Below are 16378 nucleotides of genomic sequence, written 5' to 3'. Positions count from 1 at the left end.
AAACATAGGATATTAGATATGATTTGGGATTAGGTTGACATAACCCCAGACTTCTGTCTCCACATGTAGAGCTAAACGTCAAGTCCCCTTCACCCTCTAGTTGCACGTCAATCACACGTCATGCGGCTGCGCGCGCATCTCTGCCAACTATTTCTGCTGACATTGCAGGATTCTCTTATGGATCCACCCACATATTACATCATGTATGATGACGTTTATTAAATTACGCCCTCTATTAGCTACGTATGCACCTCTTATCAGCTGTTACGCCTCTTGCATCTGTTTCATTGTAATGTATTTTCTATAAAACTGCTTATCTGTCAATAATATATGTTCCTTCCTTCCTGAACTTTCGTGGTGATGGAATAGAAGGCCCATAATTCGAATTATGTTCCTTTGTATAGGAATAAAGCCTTTTTAAACCCTCTAATACCACGGATTCTGCCTCTCATTTTACTGAGTTATTCTCGATAGATTTTACCGCATAAAAAAAATAGTACCGGTAACGAAATATTTACCACACACTGCAAATACAAACAATCTAACTCCAATCTTTGTTGAACGTGGTAAAATCTTTTTGCAGCAGCATTCCAAGTGACAGTGTTTTCCAAAAGGCTGGTGTCATGTTTTCGCCACTATCCCAGATACTTTGTGACTGCACTCTTTTCACATATACCTATCACTACACCTTGCATTGAATGTTTAAAGCCTTGGGTGTTTGGCAATTCACCTACTATCAATAGTGACTCGCTAGAAAAGGGGGCTGTTGTATCAAAGGGTTTCACCCGTTCTATATCTGTGAATAAAGGTGATGGTACATATTGGGAAAGATTCTTATGAAACTAGCCATTTTACCTATCAGTAAAAAAATTAAACATAGCCAAAATATCAAATAAGATTTTGATATTTCTTGATTCTCCACAGTTTATAGAATGATTATATAAGACCTAAAACATGTTTCTGAGCCCTGAATCTTTAGACCAAAGACAACAAAACTGAAACATCAAAAGAAAGAATAAACAACAAGGTGTGGGGGTATGATTCCAACATGTTTGATTGCAAACATGACAGGGTTTGTTACAGCCAGTTTCAAGATGGTCATCGTTTAATGACGCGGTGCTCCTCTATATGTTATATGGCTGTCTCACTTTTAACACGGGAGAATGGACTACGAAGGCTGTAGGGGGTGTCCTGCTCATACAGAGGCACCCTCTTTCAACACGGGAGAATGGACTCCGAAGGCTGTAGGGGGTGTCCTGCTCATACAGAGGCACCCTCGCACTGAGAACCAAGCACCCTGCCTTCAGGATTGAAAAGACCTGCAGTAGGGGTGTCTTATTGGTGTTAAGTGCAGCAACCTGTCGTAAGTGGTGTTAGCAGGATCCCAGTTAGACTAGTCAGAAACAGTATAGCACTTTCTTACATTAAGGAAGCAATTCCTGCCTGCTTTTATGGCAAGGCCTCCCCTCGGAGGCAGGCCTCCCCCTAATTCTTCAGTAGCAGTGGACTTTTCTTCCCATCTTTATAAGTTTGTTTTTTATAGAAAGTTTCTGGTTCTTGCCTTTCTCCAGATGCTGTGTAGACCTCCATAACATCAAGCGGGGGATTGTGTATAGGATGAAGGTATCAACTTACATATAGAACTGAGGCAGTTGTCCTAAATGAATATATTATACAATTAACCATTGTCCCAAAACTTTGGTGTGAACCAATGAATCTGAAGTGTATTTTTCTTTTAGTGTCCTACATCTCCATGGCAATCAGTGGCAGGTGAAACTGCCTTTTTGTGTTTTTGTGTAGCATCTCAACATATCTTTACAGCAGGACAAAGCACATGATGCTGGGGTTGAGCTGGCAGCCTTCTTCTCTTATGCAGCCTGGATTTGTCATTCGGTTATGCCATTGCATAGGTGTTGCTCAGGCCAGGTCACACCTCAACCTGTTTGAAAAGGTTTAGCCAGTTTCAATGAACAGAAAACATGTCTTGTTCGCCATTTACAGGATAGTTACTCAAGACTGGCAGAAGGACTTGTTTTAAAAAACATTCTAGAGGAAGGGGAAACGAGAGGAACAGAACAAGGACACAAACACACAGACATGCACACATACGAGACAGAAAGCTCTGACTACCACTAAACCTATGTAGCACCTAGGTGTTCAATACACCTTTTGTGGACTCAAAGACTGATACTCCACCTCACAACTTCTCAGTCACTGTCATGCACACTGCACATAGGGGCAGGGAGAATGAAGGGGCTCGATCATGACCTACTTCATAGATTTACGAGGGAGAACCAGTAGGTATTCTCCCCACTGTGATGGAGCCAAAAATGCCTGTACCCTACAAAAATAATCAGCTGGCACTAACCATTAGTAGTCTGATGGCCTGGTCATGGTTTTAGAAGCCACACATGTTAAAACAAGTGCTACTTTGGATGGGCCTCAATCATCCAACATATTTTAGCACAAGCATATAGAGCATTTGTTAGCAAGTTTGTGATACAGGTAGGCTTAGAAATACTAGTTTACTCATGATACCTTGAATTATCTGTGTAAATCACAACGTGGCAGAGCTGTGCGATGCAAGAGAAAGCTGTTTTCTTAAAAATATTTGAAGAAGCAATGGAATACCTGTTTGTCACTAAAGTGATTTCATCATCTCCACAGCTCCTCCACTACCTTAGGAAGGTGCAACTGCAAAAAGAAGACAAAGAGACATTCTTTGATGAAAATGGTAACCCTCCAGCACAATATGATATTGTCAACTGGCAGCGGGGTGCTGAAGGCACCACCAGGCAAGTGAAGGTGGGAACCTACCATTACAGTGCCCATCCAGGGAAGACTCTGATCATCAATGTCAGCGCTGTTCAATGGGCTGCAGGAAGCACACAGGTAGGTAAAAGTTTTTTAGACATCTGTGTAGTTATTTTTTCTGCTCCCTGCAATGTGTCACTATAGAATATGAAATATGAAATTGAGTGAACTCGAAATGAGAAAGCACCTGTTCAATTCATTTAATTCGTTTTTTGTGTAAACAGTTGAAAATAGTGTTCCTACCCCACAAACTGATCACAATAAACATGATAAACAGTATAGTACGCCAGTAAATATAGAGCCTTTGAACAGTGAGAATCAAGGCAATAATTCAAAAGGAGACAGAGTGATGATTCTTTAAAATAGGGAGTGGGTGAAGGTTGGGTTAGAAAGGTTCTGATATTAAGTGACTGAGAGTTTTCTGAGGTATCCTCAGAACCAGCATAAAGAGGTTTGGAAACTTGTTGTTCTGAGCTCTAGGGATTTTGTCCCCTGAGACTTCTATAGCCGCCCAGCATGATGAATAGCTTAGCTATATATTAGAAATTGACTAGGAGGGTGAGGAGACATAATATCGATGTAAAAATATCGACTTGCACAAATATCGAGGTGAAAATATCATGGGTCAGAAATATCGACAGACAAAATATTGTGGTCAAGAATATCGATTTTAGGTCATTAATAGCGATGTTTAAAATATGGAAGTGCTTAATAACGTTTGCAAAAATATAGTTGTTAAAAATATCGATTTTTAATAATGTTATGTATTTTAGTATATATTTTATATGTATATGATGTATGTTTTTTGTATAGTAATTGTTTGTAATGTTATCATATGTGTTAAAATTTTAGTAGTTATTCATATTTTTTTATTAGAATTTTGCGTTTTTAGTTCCGTAGTGGGTTGTGGGTTTATAGGGAAATAGGGTGGGAAGTAATTTAATTATATTACATTTATTGAATATTTTTTATTTATCAATGTTTGTTTAATTGAGATGCTATAGTGTTAAATGTGTAAAGTCATTTATAATTTGTTGTTAATTGTTTCCGGTCCAGGGAGGACCTGGCTTGGCAGTTTGTTCCCATAAGAAACAGGGTCAAGACTGAATTGCATATGGCTGGGTCCAAACTGGGGTGGTGTGGTGAGCAAAAGAATGATGGATTAAACCCAGATCCGTGTGACTGGGGGTGAATGTTTGCATTGTCCAACATTCCATCCATCAATTGTTTCTTTTGCATATGTCACCCTAAGTGGGAAGGGTATGTCCAAACGTGGGTCTCATGCTCACTACACCACTGGATTCAAGCTATCCTGGCTGATGAAGTATGATGCCCTGAAACTGGTCCAAGGATGCTTGTTTCCGGTCGGGGAGGACCTGACTCGGTAGTTTGGGCTGGACTGTTCCCATAAGGAACAGGGTCAAGACTGATTTGCATATGGCTGGGTCCAAACTGGGGGGGTGTGGTGAGCAAAAGAATGATGGATTAAACCCAGATCCTTGCGACTGGGGGTGAAAGTTTGCATTTTCCAGCAATCCGTGCATCAATTGTTATTTTGCATATGTTTAAGAAAGTCACCATTTTACTGCCGTTAGCCAGTTGGGTCACATGACTGGGTGTAACAGGCGGTTAGAATTTGTAAATTCCTCCCAGACAGTCATACAATAGGGGGATTAAGTGTGCCTGAATGGACCACCTGCTTGCACAGCCCCACTTGCAACTGAATAAGCTGTGATCAGCCTTCACACATTGGGCCTGTCACCTCCGCAATGTCTCGGCAGCCAGCTTTGAGCCAGGGCAGGGTAGTCAGAAAATTCCAAGTACTTCAAAGTGAAACCTCTAGAAACGTCTCCCAATTTCAAAGGAGGCACCATGTATAAAAATAGTTCACTTTATGGATCTGCAGACGGATTTTCAGAGGACTGCCTACAGCTGTGGCCTGCTGTGTACTCCACAAGACTGCTTTGCTACATCTATAAGGACTGCTCTGCTGCCTTGAGCCAGCTTTGAAAACTCAGAGGCCAGCCATGCTGCTTGGGCCCTGCATTTTCACCTGAACCCAAGACTACCCGAGCGACTATAGGGCTAGCTTTCTGGCCTTCTATTCAGAGCCACTGGGACATAAAAGGTTTGTATCATCTTGAAACTGCACTTGGACCCCCAAGCGGTGCCCCAGCATTCCTGGACACTTGGCTGTGGTGCTCATGGTGCCGTGATAGACACATTCTGAAACTTGTACCTTAGAATTGTTTGTGCTAAGAACTGCTCTAAGAACGGAGGGAAGGCTTGGACCCACCTTCTCACCGCCCTGATTTTGCAGCTGCTTCCAATATGTTCTTCTCTGCAGTAGCAAATCCTTTTTAGTGGCGCTTTGTCAAACGGGTATCCAACCTCCTGGGATTGTCTCATTCTACAGCTTCCGACCTCATCCTGCTGGAGATTTTCAACTTTCAAAAAAGGGACTACGTCCGATTGGAGAAACCTTCACAGCAACTTTGTCCAGAGGCTCCCGATGATGATGTTCCCTCTGACACCCAGCAGCTTTACCTCACTGAACTTTACCATCTCAAAACTTTATTCTTGAAATTTCTTCTATGTCCAAAGGTAAGTGCTGACTGTGCCCAATCAACTTCTTGTATCCGAACCAAGCTCCATCGCAGCCTCACATATTTTTCAACTTTGACCCAGTCTTGTGCGGCTAGATGTCCACAGTTGGTGCTTTGATCTTTTACGCAATAGTTTTTATTAAATGTTTACAAATTCATAACTCTAGTTCTACTGATTCAATTATTCAATCAATCAGGGAATTGTAAGTGAACTACTCACCTGTGAGGGACTCAAGGTGTGGGGGTGAGGCAGCTCTGTTCAGTTGAAGAGCCAGGTCTTGAGTGTTTTCCTGAATATGTTCAGGGAGGGGACGCATCTGATGTTGATCGGGAGCTCGTTCCAGGTCTTGTAGGAGAAGGCTCTTCCTCCTGTTCTGGCTTGGCGAATGCATGTGGTTTCGGCAAGGGCATGGTTGGTAGATCGGAGGTTTCTTTTGGGTATGTGGAAGGAGATTCTTTCATTGAGGTATTGGGGTCTGGTGTTGTGGAGGCATTTGTAGGCTTGGGTGAGTATATTGAAGGTGATTCTCTTCTCGATGGGGAGCCAGTGGAGGTTCCGTAGGTGATGGCTGATGTGATCATGTTGAGGGATGCCAAGGATGAGTCTGGCTGCTGAGTTCTGTATTGTCTGGAGCTTGCGGAGTAGAGACTTGTTGATCCCAGCAGAGAGGGCTTTTCTGTAGTCCAGACTGCTGGTTGTGAGCGTGTGGGTGATAGTCTTCCTTGACTCGGGAGGATCCATTTGAAGGTCTTTTGGAGGATGCAGAGGGTGTTGATGCAGCTGGAGGCGATGGCGTTGACATGTCGGTTCATGGAGAGGGAGGAGTCAAGTACGATGCCGAGGTTCCGGGGTGTGGTCCTTGGGGGTCGGGTGCTGCAGAGGGCGATGGGCCACCAGGTGTTGTTCCATGCTGACCGGGAAGTTATGAGGACGAGGACTTCTGTCTTCTCTGAGTTGAGCTTCAGGCAGTTGTTGCTCATTCAGGATGCAATGTCCTGCATTCCTTCCTGGAGGTTGAGTGTAGCGGTGGTGGGGTCCTTGGTGAGGGAGAGGATAAGCTGGGTGTCATTGGTGTATGATACTATGCTGAGGCTGTGCTGTCTGATGATAGCGGCTAGGGGGGCCGTATAGATGTTGAAGAGGTTTGGACTGAGCAATGAGCCCTGGGGTACTCCGCAGTCGACTTCTGTGGATTCAGAGCGAAAGGATGGCTGTCAGACTCTTTGGGTTCTGACAGTGAGGAACAAGTAGATCCAGTCGAGGGTATGCCGGTGTTGTGGAGTCTGGTGGCAAGTTTGCAGTGAGAGACAGTGTTGAAAGCTGCTGAGAGGTCGAGTAGGATCAAGGCCGCGGTGTGTCCTTGGTCGAGGAGGGTGCAGATGTCATCTGTGGCAGTGAGTGGGGCGGTCTTGGTGCTGTGGTTGCTGCAGACACCGGATTGGGAGGGGTCAAGGATGGAGTTGTCTTCAATGAACCTTGTAAGTTGTGTGTTGACGGTTTTCTCCATGACTTTTGCCATGAAGGGGAGGAGGTTTGGGCCGTAGTTCTTAAAGTCCGTGGTTTCTGCTGAGGGCTTGAGTAGGGGTCTGACTTCTCGCTTTTCCAGTCATCTGGAAAGGTGCCGTCTTGAAGGTGGCATTGATGGTGCGTCGTAGTTCTGGTGTGATGGTGGCTCTGTGGTAGATGTGCGATGGGCAGGGGTCTGTGGGGGCCCCTGAGTGGATGTTTTTCATGGTTGTGGTGGTTTCCTTGGTCGTGACAGGTATCTAGGAGGAGATGGTGGGCTGGCTGGTGTCCCCGGAGGAGGGGGTGGTTTTGGGGTCGGTTGTCCAGCCATTGAAATTGATGTATAGGCTCTTGATTTTCAGGTGGAAGTAGGATCCGAGCTTGTCGCACAGGTCCTGGGACAGGATGATGCTGTGGTTTTGCTGCGGGGTTTGTTGAATTCCTGGATGACGCTGAAGAGTTTCTTGGAGTTGCTGGAGTTGGCGAGGATTTTGTTATGGATGAAGGTCCTTTTGGTGGTCCTGATGCCCTTGGTGGTATTCCGTCATGGCATTCTTGTAGGTGGTGTGGTTTTCAGGCATTTTGCTGTTCCTCCAGCCCTTCTCTAGACGTCTGCAGGTGCGCCTGGCTTTTTGGAGGTCAGTGGTGAACCAAGTGGCCTTCCTGAGGCGCTATCTGTCGGAGTTGTGTAGTAGTGCGAGCTTGTCTGCACAGTTGGAGATCCATTTGTGCAGCTCACTGGCTGCGACATTGGTGTCGGACACTGTGGTGGGGATGTCGTGGTTAAGGGAGGAGTTGAACTGATCCTCAACGACTTTGCTCCAGTTCCTTCGCGAGGGCACAGAGCAGATTTGGGCTGCTTGGGTGTGTTGACGAAGAAGTGAACGCAGTGGTGGTCTGTCCATGGGGTTTGCGTGGTGTGGCTGAAGTGGATGTTGTTTCCTCCTGCAAAGATGGGGTTGAGGGTGTGTCCTGCCTTGTTGGTCGGCATGGTGACGAGCTGTTTCAGTCTGATGTTAGCGAGGTTGTCCCGGAGGGTGGTGTAGTTGGGGACACTGGGGTTGTCGAGGTGGAAGTTCAGGTCTTCGTTTAGTATGTAGTCCATGGAGAAGATGGCGTGGGGTGCGATGAGGTCTGTGATGGTGGTGGTGAATGGGGCAAGTGGCTTGGCGGTCTGTAGGCGAGGGTGCCACAGAGTGTGGTTCCAGGGCTGAATTTCTGTTGTTTTGGTGTCAAATAATTTATTTAAATGTATTCTATTTTCTAAATTGATGTGGAATTCTTCTTGTGCTGTGTTTGCACTTTATTACTGTTTGTGTGTTGCATAAATACTTTACGCATTGCCTCTAAGTTAAGCCTTACTATTTTGTGTGTCAAGTTACCCAGGGTGACGCACAGGTAAATTTACTGATTTTGGATGTTTTAATTATTTTTAGTGTTTTTCGTTAGATTTATAATTGTAATGTTTTTATTAGTTGAGTTTTATAAGTATGTTTGGTGGGTAGTGTATTCAAATATTATTTTCATTTATTATTTCCTAAAAATATTTTTTACTTATTTAATGAATTTTTAAGAATAGTAAAATGATGCTCTTGATTCCTCAATATGGTGGGTTTAATAAGGTTTTAAGTGTTAGAGCTTAAAGTAATATTTTAATATATTTGAAGGTAATCATTTGTGAATTGTTTTGGCCTAAAATGTTTTAATATTTTTTTGAATTTTGTTTTATTTAAACATTTGTTTCTGAGTTTCAAAAATATATTTTCTTTAATTTAAGATTTTTAAATAATTGTTTCAAATTAAAAATAGAATTAGAATTAATGTATTGTGCTAAATATAAATTTATATGACAAATATTATTACATTGTTCAGGACTGGACGCTTACCTATAATCTGGACCCTGGTCTCCCACTGTCCTAATTGAGAGATACTAATTCTGGAAACCATAGTGTCACAAAACACTGTAATACTGTGTGGGCAAGTGTTCTTTTGAATTTGAGATTTTCTCAGGAGGAAAAATCTAAAGGCATATAAAACCTCCTTGCTGAATGAAGATTTCAAAGTATTGAAGAAGCCAGTAATCAGGAATACATCACTGGAACTCTAAAGAAGTGAAGAGTCAGGATCAGCAATTGAATGGAGCAAGGAAAAAAGCCAAGGAACGCATCTTTTTTGTGGCTCCACTTCCAGCAAGGCTGAAGCCCCCATATCGTAACAGAACAGGAAAAATAAATCACAGCAAACACCATATGGCAGGAAACATAAATCAGGATGAGACCAAGTAAGAAACATCTGTGATGAAAAAGGAAAAGACAAGAGAATGAAAATGAATGGCAGAGCAGCTTTGAAAGGCAGCTGAAATTCTCAGCTAGGTAATTGCCGTTTTGATGTTGGAGAAACTGGGAGCAGCTGCCAAGAACCCAGAAGCACAAGAAAAGGCCCCATGTGAGTGATCCTTTTAGCCTGCAGGTGTGGGTTTCTTGTGGAGTTCTCAGAGACTTTTGTCCATCGTTTTCCCCAATGACCCTTAGGGCCTTATTACATTGGTGGTCAGTCAGACCGCCGACCATCATCATTTTAGACAGGAGACCGTCTAACAATGAGTCTGCAGTCCCGCCTACCCTATTAGGAAATGACCACTGGGCAGACAGTCATAAAGTGCCTTTTACTCCAGTGGCTTGTGCTGCAGCTCAGGGTAAGTAGTAAAAGGCAATTTGTTTGCACATCCGTACCTGGATTTGTGGGGGACACATAACAGTAGGGCCCCCAATCACTTAAGTCCTTTTCCGTCTGCCTGTTCATGACGGTGGGACCACCATAAGCAGGCAGTTGGAAAGGCCTATCCTAACTCCCACGGCGGTGCTTCCACAGGCACTGCCTTCACTGTAGGGTTAGGAATGTAACCACCATCCTTAAGGGAACTTTGATCCTGTCAGAGGCGACAGTGCTACCCCCGACATCTGCGGTCCAACCATTGTAATGCTGCATCCAGTCCGATGCCCTGGATGACAGGCGGACCGCCACCACCAGCCTGTCGGTGGCAGTCCACCCGCCATCATTATGAGGGCCTTAGTTTGGAGTTGGAGTAGTTTACTTGATAATAGTCTAGTGCTTTCTCCAGTGTTGCTTAGTTTGGATTGGGCATAGTAAATCAGACTCCTGCAGAGTCTAACTTTTTCTCCAATGTTTTCAGTTTTAGAGTGGGTAAAGTAGATTTGACTCCCCAGAGCCCAACACTTCCCAAGTATTCCTTAGTTTGGAGAGAGAATAGTTAATCTGACTCCTCTAGAGTTCAATGTTCTTCTGTGTTTTGCTTAGTTTGGAGTGGGAATAGTAAGTCTGTCTTACCCCACAATATACATGTTAATTTAAATGTATTAAAAATTGTTTTATATTTTTGTAGATTTATCTGTATGTATTTAATCATTTGAAGAAAACAAAATGATACTTTTTGTACATTATTTCAGTTAAATTGTTGTTTATAAAATTAATAATGTTTTTTAAATTGATTTATTTTTTGTATATAAAATATTTTAGTTTTGAAATTATGTTATTTTTTAATTAATTTTAATGTAAAGTACATTTAAAAAAATTAATAGCATGTTAAAATCATCCTATTTATTTTAAATATATTTTAAAATGCATGCATCTATTTAAAATGCAAAAATAATTGTAATGAAATACAATATATATTTAAAAATAAACTATATATTCCATATTTTATTGCTGCATTTTGGCTTTGATACTTTTGTAATTTGTAATGTTTAAAAAGTCAATATAATGGTAATCTAAGTGTTTGCATAAAATATTCTATAACTTTAAATATTCCTCTAGAACAATATTTTGGATTCATTAATGTTGTTGTTTTAATTATAAGTAGCTAGTGGTCAATATTATGGTTGTCTACTTTGATATTGTTGTTGATAGACATTTTATAATCATTTCATTTCCCCGGCAGTGTCTAGGTCTGCAATCCACTGGATTGAAGGTGTAGAAACAGGTGACCTCAATAAGAAGATTCCACCTACAGATATCATGTATATGCCATAATAAAATCTATACAATTTTCTCTTGGATTAGGTATTCATCCTCTGAAAATAAACAAATCAAATATTCAACTTTATAATTGGATACTACAACTGCACAAAGACATCCGTGAGCTAATCAGTCAAATAGTTCTAGGCTATGTAGCAGCTACAACCTATCCCTACACTTTCCCATCACAAGAACTGTGTTTTCCACCTGTATTTTTAGCTAATGCTTTCTTGTAACCAACATGCAGCGATGGGTGCCTTGAAGTGCCAAGTGAGTCATTTGTGACAAAATGCATAGTTTGTGCTCACTGGCCAAACTTCTGAGATGTGGCACTTCTGCTTCTGGAGCACTAGATGGTAAGAGCCCTGGTACAAGTACAGGCTTTTGAGAGTCAGGGGCATTAACCAGACTCAATCTCAGTTCTGTCCATTATTGGAATTCTCCTGGGTCTACTAGGTCTTAAGGTCTTCTTTCATTCATTCAGTGATTGTGCAGATTTAAGTGGGAATGCTAGTGTTTCTGGCACATCTCCATGAAGCTGAACACAGTTTTTATTGCCTGAGTCTCAATAATTTGCTATTGGTTAAGACATATAAGTGGTTTCTATTACCTCATGAAGAAGTGTCTGCATTCTGCTGTGAGCAACAAGTCCCTGTGCTTTGATTTGTAAATCTGTATCCATTCCCCACATTTATAAGATGGCTGTCTGTAGCACCTCGACATTCTGTGGTCAGTTTTAAATTGATGTTTGTATAAGGGAATGTTCTGATGCTGCTGATGACAATATAGATGTGCGTATCTCATCAATTCTCAATCGTCTTAATTGCTCTGGGTCCAGAAAAACTTAAAAGCAGAACTCAATCTCATAGCAAGAGCTTTCGGTTCCTGACTATGTGATTGTAGCAATCCTTGGTTGTTTCAGTGTTTTTGTCTATGGATTGTGAGATTGGAGACATACTATGAGAGTATTCAGTGGTCCATGAGACACTTGCCTACTCCCCTGATCCTAGTACTGTCCATCTCACAATTGAAATTGTTAGGACTGATAAACTTCCCCCTTTTGAATGATTATTTTTTGTCTTGAAAAATAAATATTCATTTGAAGTTTTGCAGATTCAGGAGCAGTTAGAATTGAATATGACAACTGTGTATGAAAATCAATTGTCAAATTATAATTTTAGTTTGCTGCATTGAACAATGGGGATCTGCATAAGCACAGTATGCCACTATGTTGAAGCTTTACGAACACAAACCACTATGATACCTCTGGCCTCTTTTCTCAATGACTGGTATTTAAAAGTATCTTGTGAATTGTTTATGCTCTCATAGATATTTGTATAAATGAATACCATTGGCAAACCATTAGCTGAGGCAGCACCCGCCTTGCAGCACAAATCATCTCATATTACAAGAAAAGAATAACACCCGCAGACTCTTTGAAATACTGAGGTTTCCTCATGTTTTGTTTTCCTTTGTGCTTTGATTGTGTCTGTAGTCTCTGCAGTTTTGCCCATTGGAGTTGGTGTATTCAGAAAGAGAATTATGTTTCACCTCTGTTTTCATGTACTGTTGTTTGCTATCTCCAGGTCCCGGCCTCTGTTTGTGGTCCCAGCTGTCCTCCTGGATTCAGAAAAGTGGCTATACCAACAAAGCCCATTTGCTGCTATCAGTGTGTTCCCTGTTTGCGGGGAGAGATTTCCAACCAAACAGGTAATTGGACCTGCAACATGAGAGCTTGAGTTATGATTTTTCAGTGGTCAGCAATAAGAATTAAATATGTTTCATTCTTGTAATCTATCAGATTCCATTGAATGCCTCAAATGTCCATGGGATCACTGGTCCAATGACAAACGGATCCGCTGCATCCCAAAGATCACCGAGTTTCTTTCCTACATGGAAACCTTTGGAGCCATCTTGGCTGCAGTCAGTCTTTTGTCTTCGTCAATTCCTGTTGCCATCCTTGGACTCTACATTCATTACAGAACCACACCTATTGTCAAAGCAAGCAATTGTTACCTTAGCTACCTCTTGCTCTTGTCCCTCACCATGTGTTTCCTTTGCTCATTGGCTTTCATTGGTTACCCCTCAACAGAGAAATGCCTTCTTCGCCAGGCAGGTTTTGGCATCACTTTTGCCCTTTGTGTCTCATGTGTCTTAGCTAAAACCATCATGGTGGTCATTGCCTTCAATGCCACCAAACCCAACAGTGACTTAAGGAGGTGGGTTGGGCCTCAGTTGTCATATACAATCATCTTTTTCTGTACTCTAATCCAAATTCTTCTCTGTAGTGTTTGGTTGGTTGTCACACCTCCCTCTCCGGTCTATAACACTCACACTCATCCTGGTATCATCACAGTAGAATGTCACAAAGGATCCACCATTGCTTTCTGGTGCATGCTGGGATATCTTGGATTTCTTGCTACCATAAGTTTTGTAATTGCCTTTCTGGCCAGGAATCTCCCCAACAGCTTCAATGAGGCTAAACTAATCACCTTCAGCATGGTCGCCTTCCTCAGCGTTTGGATCTCATTTATTCCTGCCTACCTCAGCACTAACGGCAAGTACATGGTGGCCATGGAGATTTTTGCCATTTTATCGTCAAGTTTATCTCTAGTTTTTTGTATATTTTTTCCAAAGTGTTTCATCATCCTTTTTAGACCAAACAGAAACACAAAATCGGATCTAATGGGCCGGGTTCCAGGTCACACTAAGACTTTTTAACCACAGATATACCACATTAGGACACACATTTTTCTTTAACGTGGACAGAGCATTGTTGTGCCGAATATGCAGTCCTGAAACTATTGTGCAAATTAATGTTACTTCAGCCCTTTATTGGTATGATTTGTTCATAAAGTATTTTGATGGCAGGTCCTTAAATGCTACTGTGCATTAGTGATACAGAATAAATACATGACTACATCTATATATAAATATAAATAAATGTACACCACCCTTTTGGAAAGTTCAATTAAAGTTATACTGAGACCTTTTCTCATGTTTGAGGTAAGTCAGATTCCTTTGGTGAGCCCTTCTGGAAATGAGCTGTTTTACTGTTTCAAGGTTGATGTGGATGGTTGTGCAATGTCCTTTATCGAGAATGATAAATGGCTGTGTTATTTTAGGCTCAGTGTGCAATGCTTGTTTACAAAACCAACGGTTAGGCAATTTGCCAGAGTTTAGAAATCTGAGCAGGGAACACAGGGTCCGTTTCACAATGCTGTTTCAACACAGACTTGAAGTAAGTTGTGCAAATAGCAGAATGTATAAAAAGAAAATTGAGCTCTGTCACTGACAAAATATGGGCTTGCACCAGAAGAGTGTAATTTTACTTGTCAGTAACTCTCCTCCCAGGGGTTGAAGGTGAGCATTTCAGGCTGTGGATAGATTCTTGCAAGTTTGTAGGAATTAATAAAATGTCACTAGGTATTTTTTCACCCTGAAAATGGTTGGGGATTTACTCATAGTAAAGTCACTGGTACATCTTTTTTTCAGGGTGGGAAATGTAATATAACACACCTAAATTAAGAGGGTGTGATAGAAAAGCTTTTCATCCACAGGGAAAATTACCATATGGGGGAAAAAAGGAAAACCTTAGGAAGTACATATGTACTTAAGGATTTCTTTTCTTTGATTGAAAGTGTGCACCTGTTACATTTCTGGAGACGTACTTGTTTCCATCTGTCAGTATTCCTGGGAAGGTACAACAGCTGGAGCTTCTCAGGAGAACACATTGAAATGCTTGAGAAGTGAGAAAGTTGGACATTTGCTCCAAATGTACGACTAATGCTGGAGAGGGGTTTTCTTAAAAAAAATGTGTATACCCCCTCCATTCTATAGGTTTATATTAATAAGAATAATTGATTAATAATAATTGCATTAATAAGTTTGCTGTGGTGATAGACCAACCTTACTAATTAAGAAATACATGTGGGGATTGCATTTGCATGGCCTAATTAATACGTAAATTAAATTTCGTACGCATATTAATGATAGTTAAGTAAAATTTGCATGTTATATGTTGCTTTCGTGATGTAATTTGTGAATTGTGCTTTATAATGTGAGTATAACCCGCAAAGAGTGTTGCTTTCTGCTAGATAAATACACACACATAAAGGGTTTAGCGAGGGAATAACATTTTAATAGCCATTTCTATGTATTAATTACGTTTTGTGTTTCTTTACTTAAGTTGACCTTTCGGAGTGGCCACAAAATGGCTGACATCCCTATCTGACGAATTGACTCCATCATGAAAGTCTCTGGGTGAAGTGCGCATGCGTCTCCATCAGCAGCAGTGGCCGTACTATGACCCTAATTCGACTGTGCCCCTCAAGGACGTTCTGGGCTGCAAGCCAGATGCCCTGAAAGAACAATAAAAAGATAATTTTGACCGGAAAAATTATGAACTACATCTAAAGAGACATTTAGCGCGTGGGAACCCTGTTGAACAAATTTAACCAACCAATCAGAGACATTCAAAATTAATATTCGATACTTCTGGAATGTGATTTTACTATAAAATACCATAGAATAGAGAGTTTGAGAGCTCGAGTCTTGATTTCCTGACGTTATGCTGACGGAGAGGACGGCGACACTGCAGGACAGCTGTTTCTCTGATACTCTGACGGACTGACTAGATGCCCAACTTCCAAATGAACTGATTAATCGCTTTATGGGCAAAAGAGACAAAAGATCTGAATTTGACTTAGAGGACGACATTTAGCCAGAATAGGTAAATATGATAACAAGCAATTGAATGATTAATTACTTTTCCGTGCAATTATTTTGGATAAATATCATCTATTAATTACAAGAACTGTGTTGGGTTGTTATTTGAGAAATGTATTGATGTAAAGTGTTTAGAGAAGTTAAAAGTTACTTAACCCAGCGACTAGCTGATCCATGGCCTATCCATGGGAGGAATACTAAGGATGATGTTTAGATTCTATTAAGGTAAAGAAGGATAGGTGAATCTATTGCTCATTAGGGACTACAGGTATTTCCTCTCATTACAGTGTATGGAATGAATCACCTCTTAGAAATACAGATCAAGAAGAATGAATGTTGGTGTTATGGGCCCCACCAGTGAATTGAGTGAATGAATGCGTTTGTGAATCTATGGCCTGTGACGAAGAGAGGGATTTAGTATTCCACGCTGCATCTGTTTTTCTGGTAGCAGAATGATGGTTAGCTATTGTTTTGGGTTTAATGACGATTGCTTGTAAATAGCTTATTGATTATTGATTGGTATTGGTTTATGTACTATTACTCTATGTTGAGTTACGTTGATTTTTATGTTATTTGCACGACTTCTGGGATGTAGGAAGTCGGGAACTGGTAACAGTTCTGTGGCAGAGCAGAGGTAAGCGCTGTTCTCGGGAAAGACGGAATTGTGGTTGCCCGTAGGTACACAGGA

General features: G+C 41.3%; 1 protein-coding gene across 1 annotated transcript in view; it reads left to right on the top strand.

The window, feature by feature from the left end:
- LOC146782748 (extracellular calcium-sensing receptor-like) overlaps positions 1–13683 on the top strand; it is a 77299-nt gene extending 63616 nt beyond the window's left edge. Inside the window, exons 4-6 of the mRNA XM_085637225.1 lie at positions 2668–2892; positions 12549–12672; positions 12764–13683. Coding sequence (XP_085493351.1) covers positions 2668–2892; positions 12549–12672; positions 12764–13683 — 1269 coding nt within the window. The remainder of the gene's footprint in view (positions 1–2667; positions 2893–12548; positions 12673–12763) is intronic.
- Positions 13684–16378: the final 2695 nt, after the last annotated feature.

The sequence above is a fragment of the Triturus cristatus genome, chromosome 12 (genome assembly GCF_964204655.1).
Source record: "Triturus cristatus chromosome 12, aTriCri1.1, whole genome shotgun sequence".
Classification (NCBI taxonomy): Eukaryota; Metazoa; Chordata; class Amphibia; order Caudata; family Salamandridae; genus Triturus; species Triturus cristatus.
Note: the sequence above shows the minus strand (reverse complement) of the source record. Positions and strands in the feature narration are given on the sequence as shown.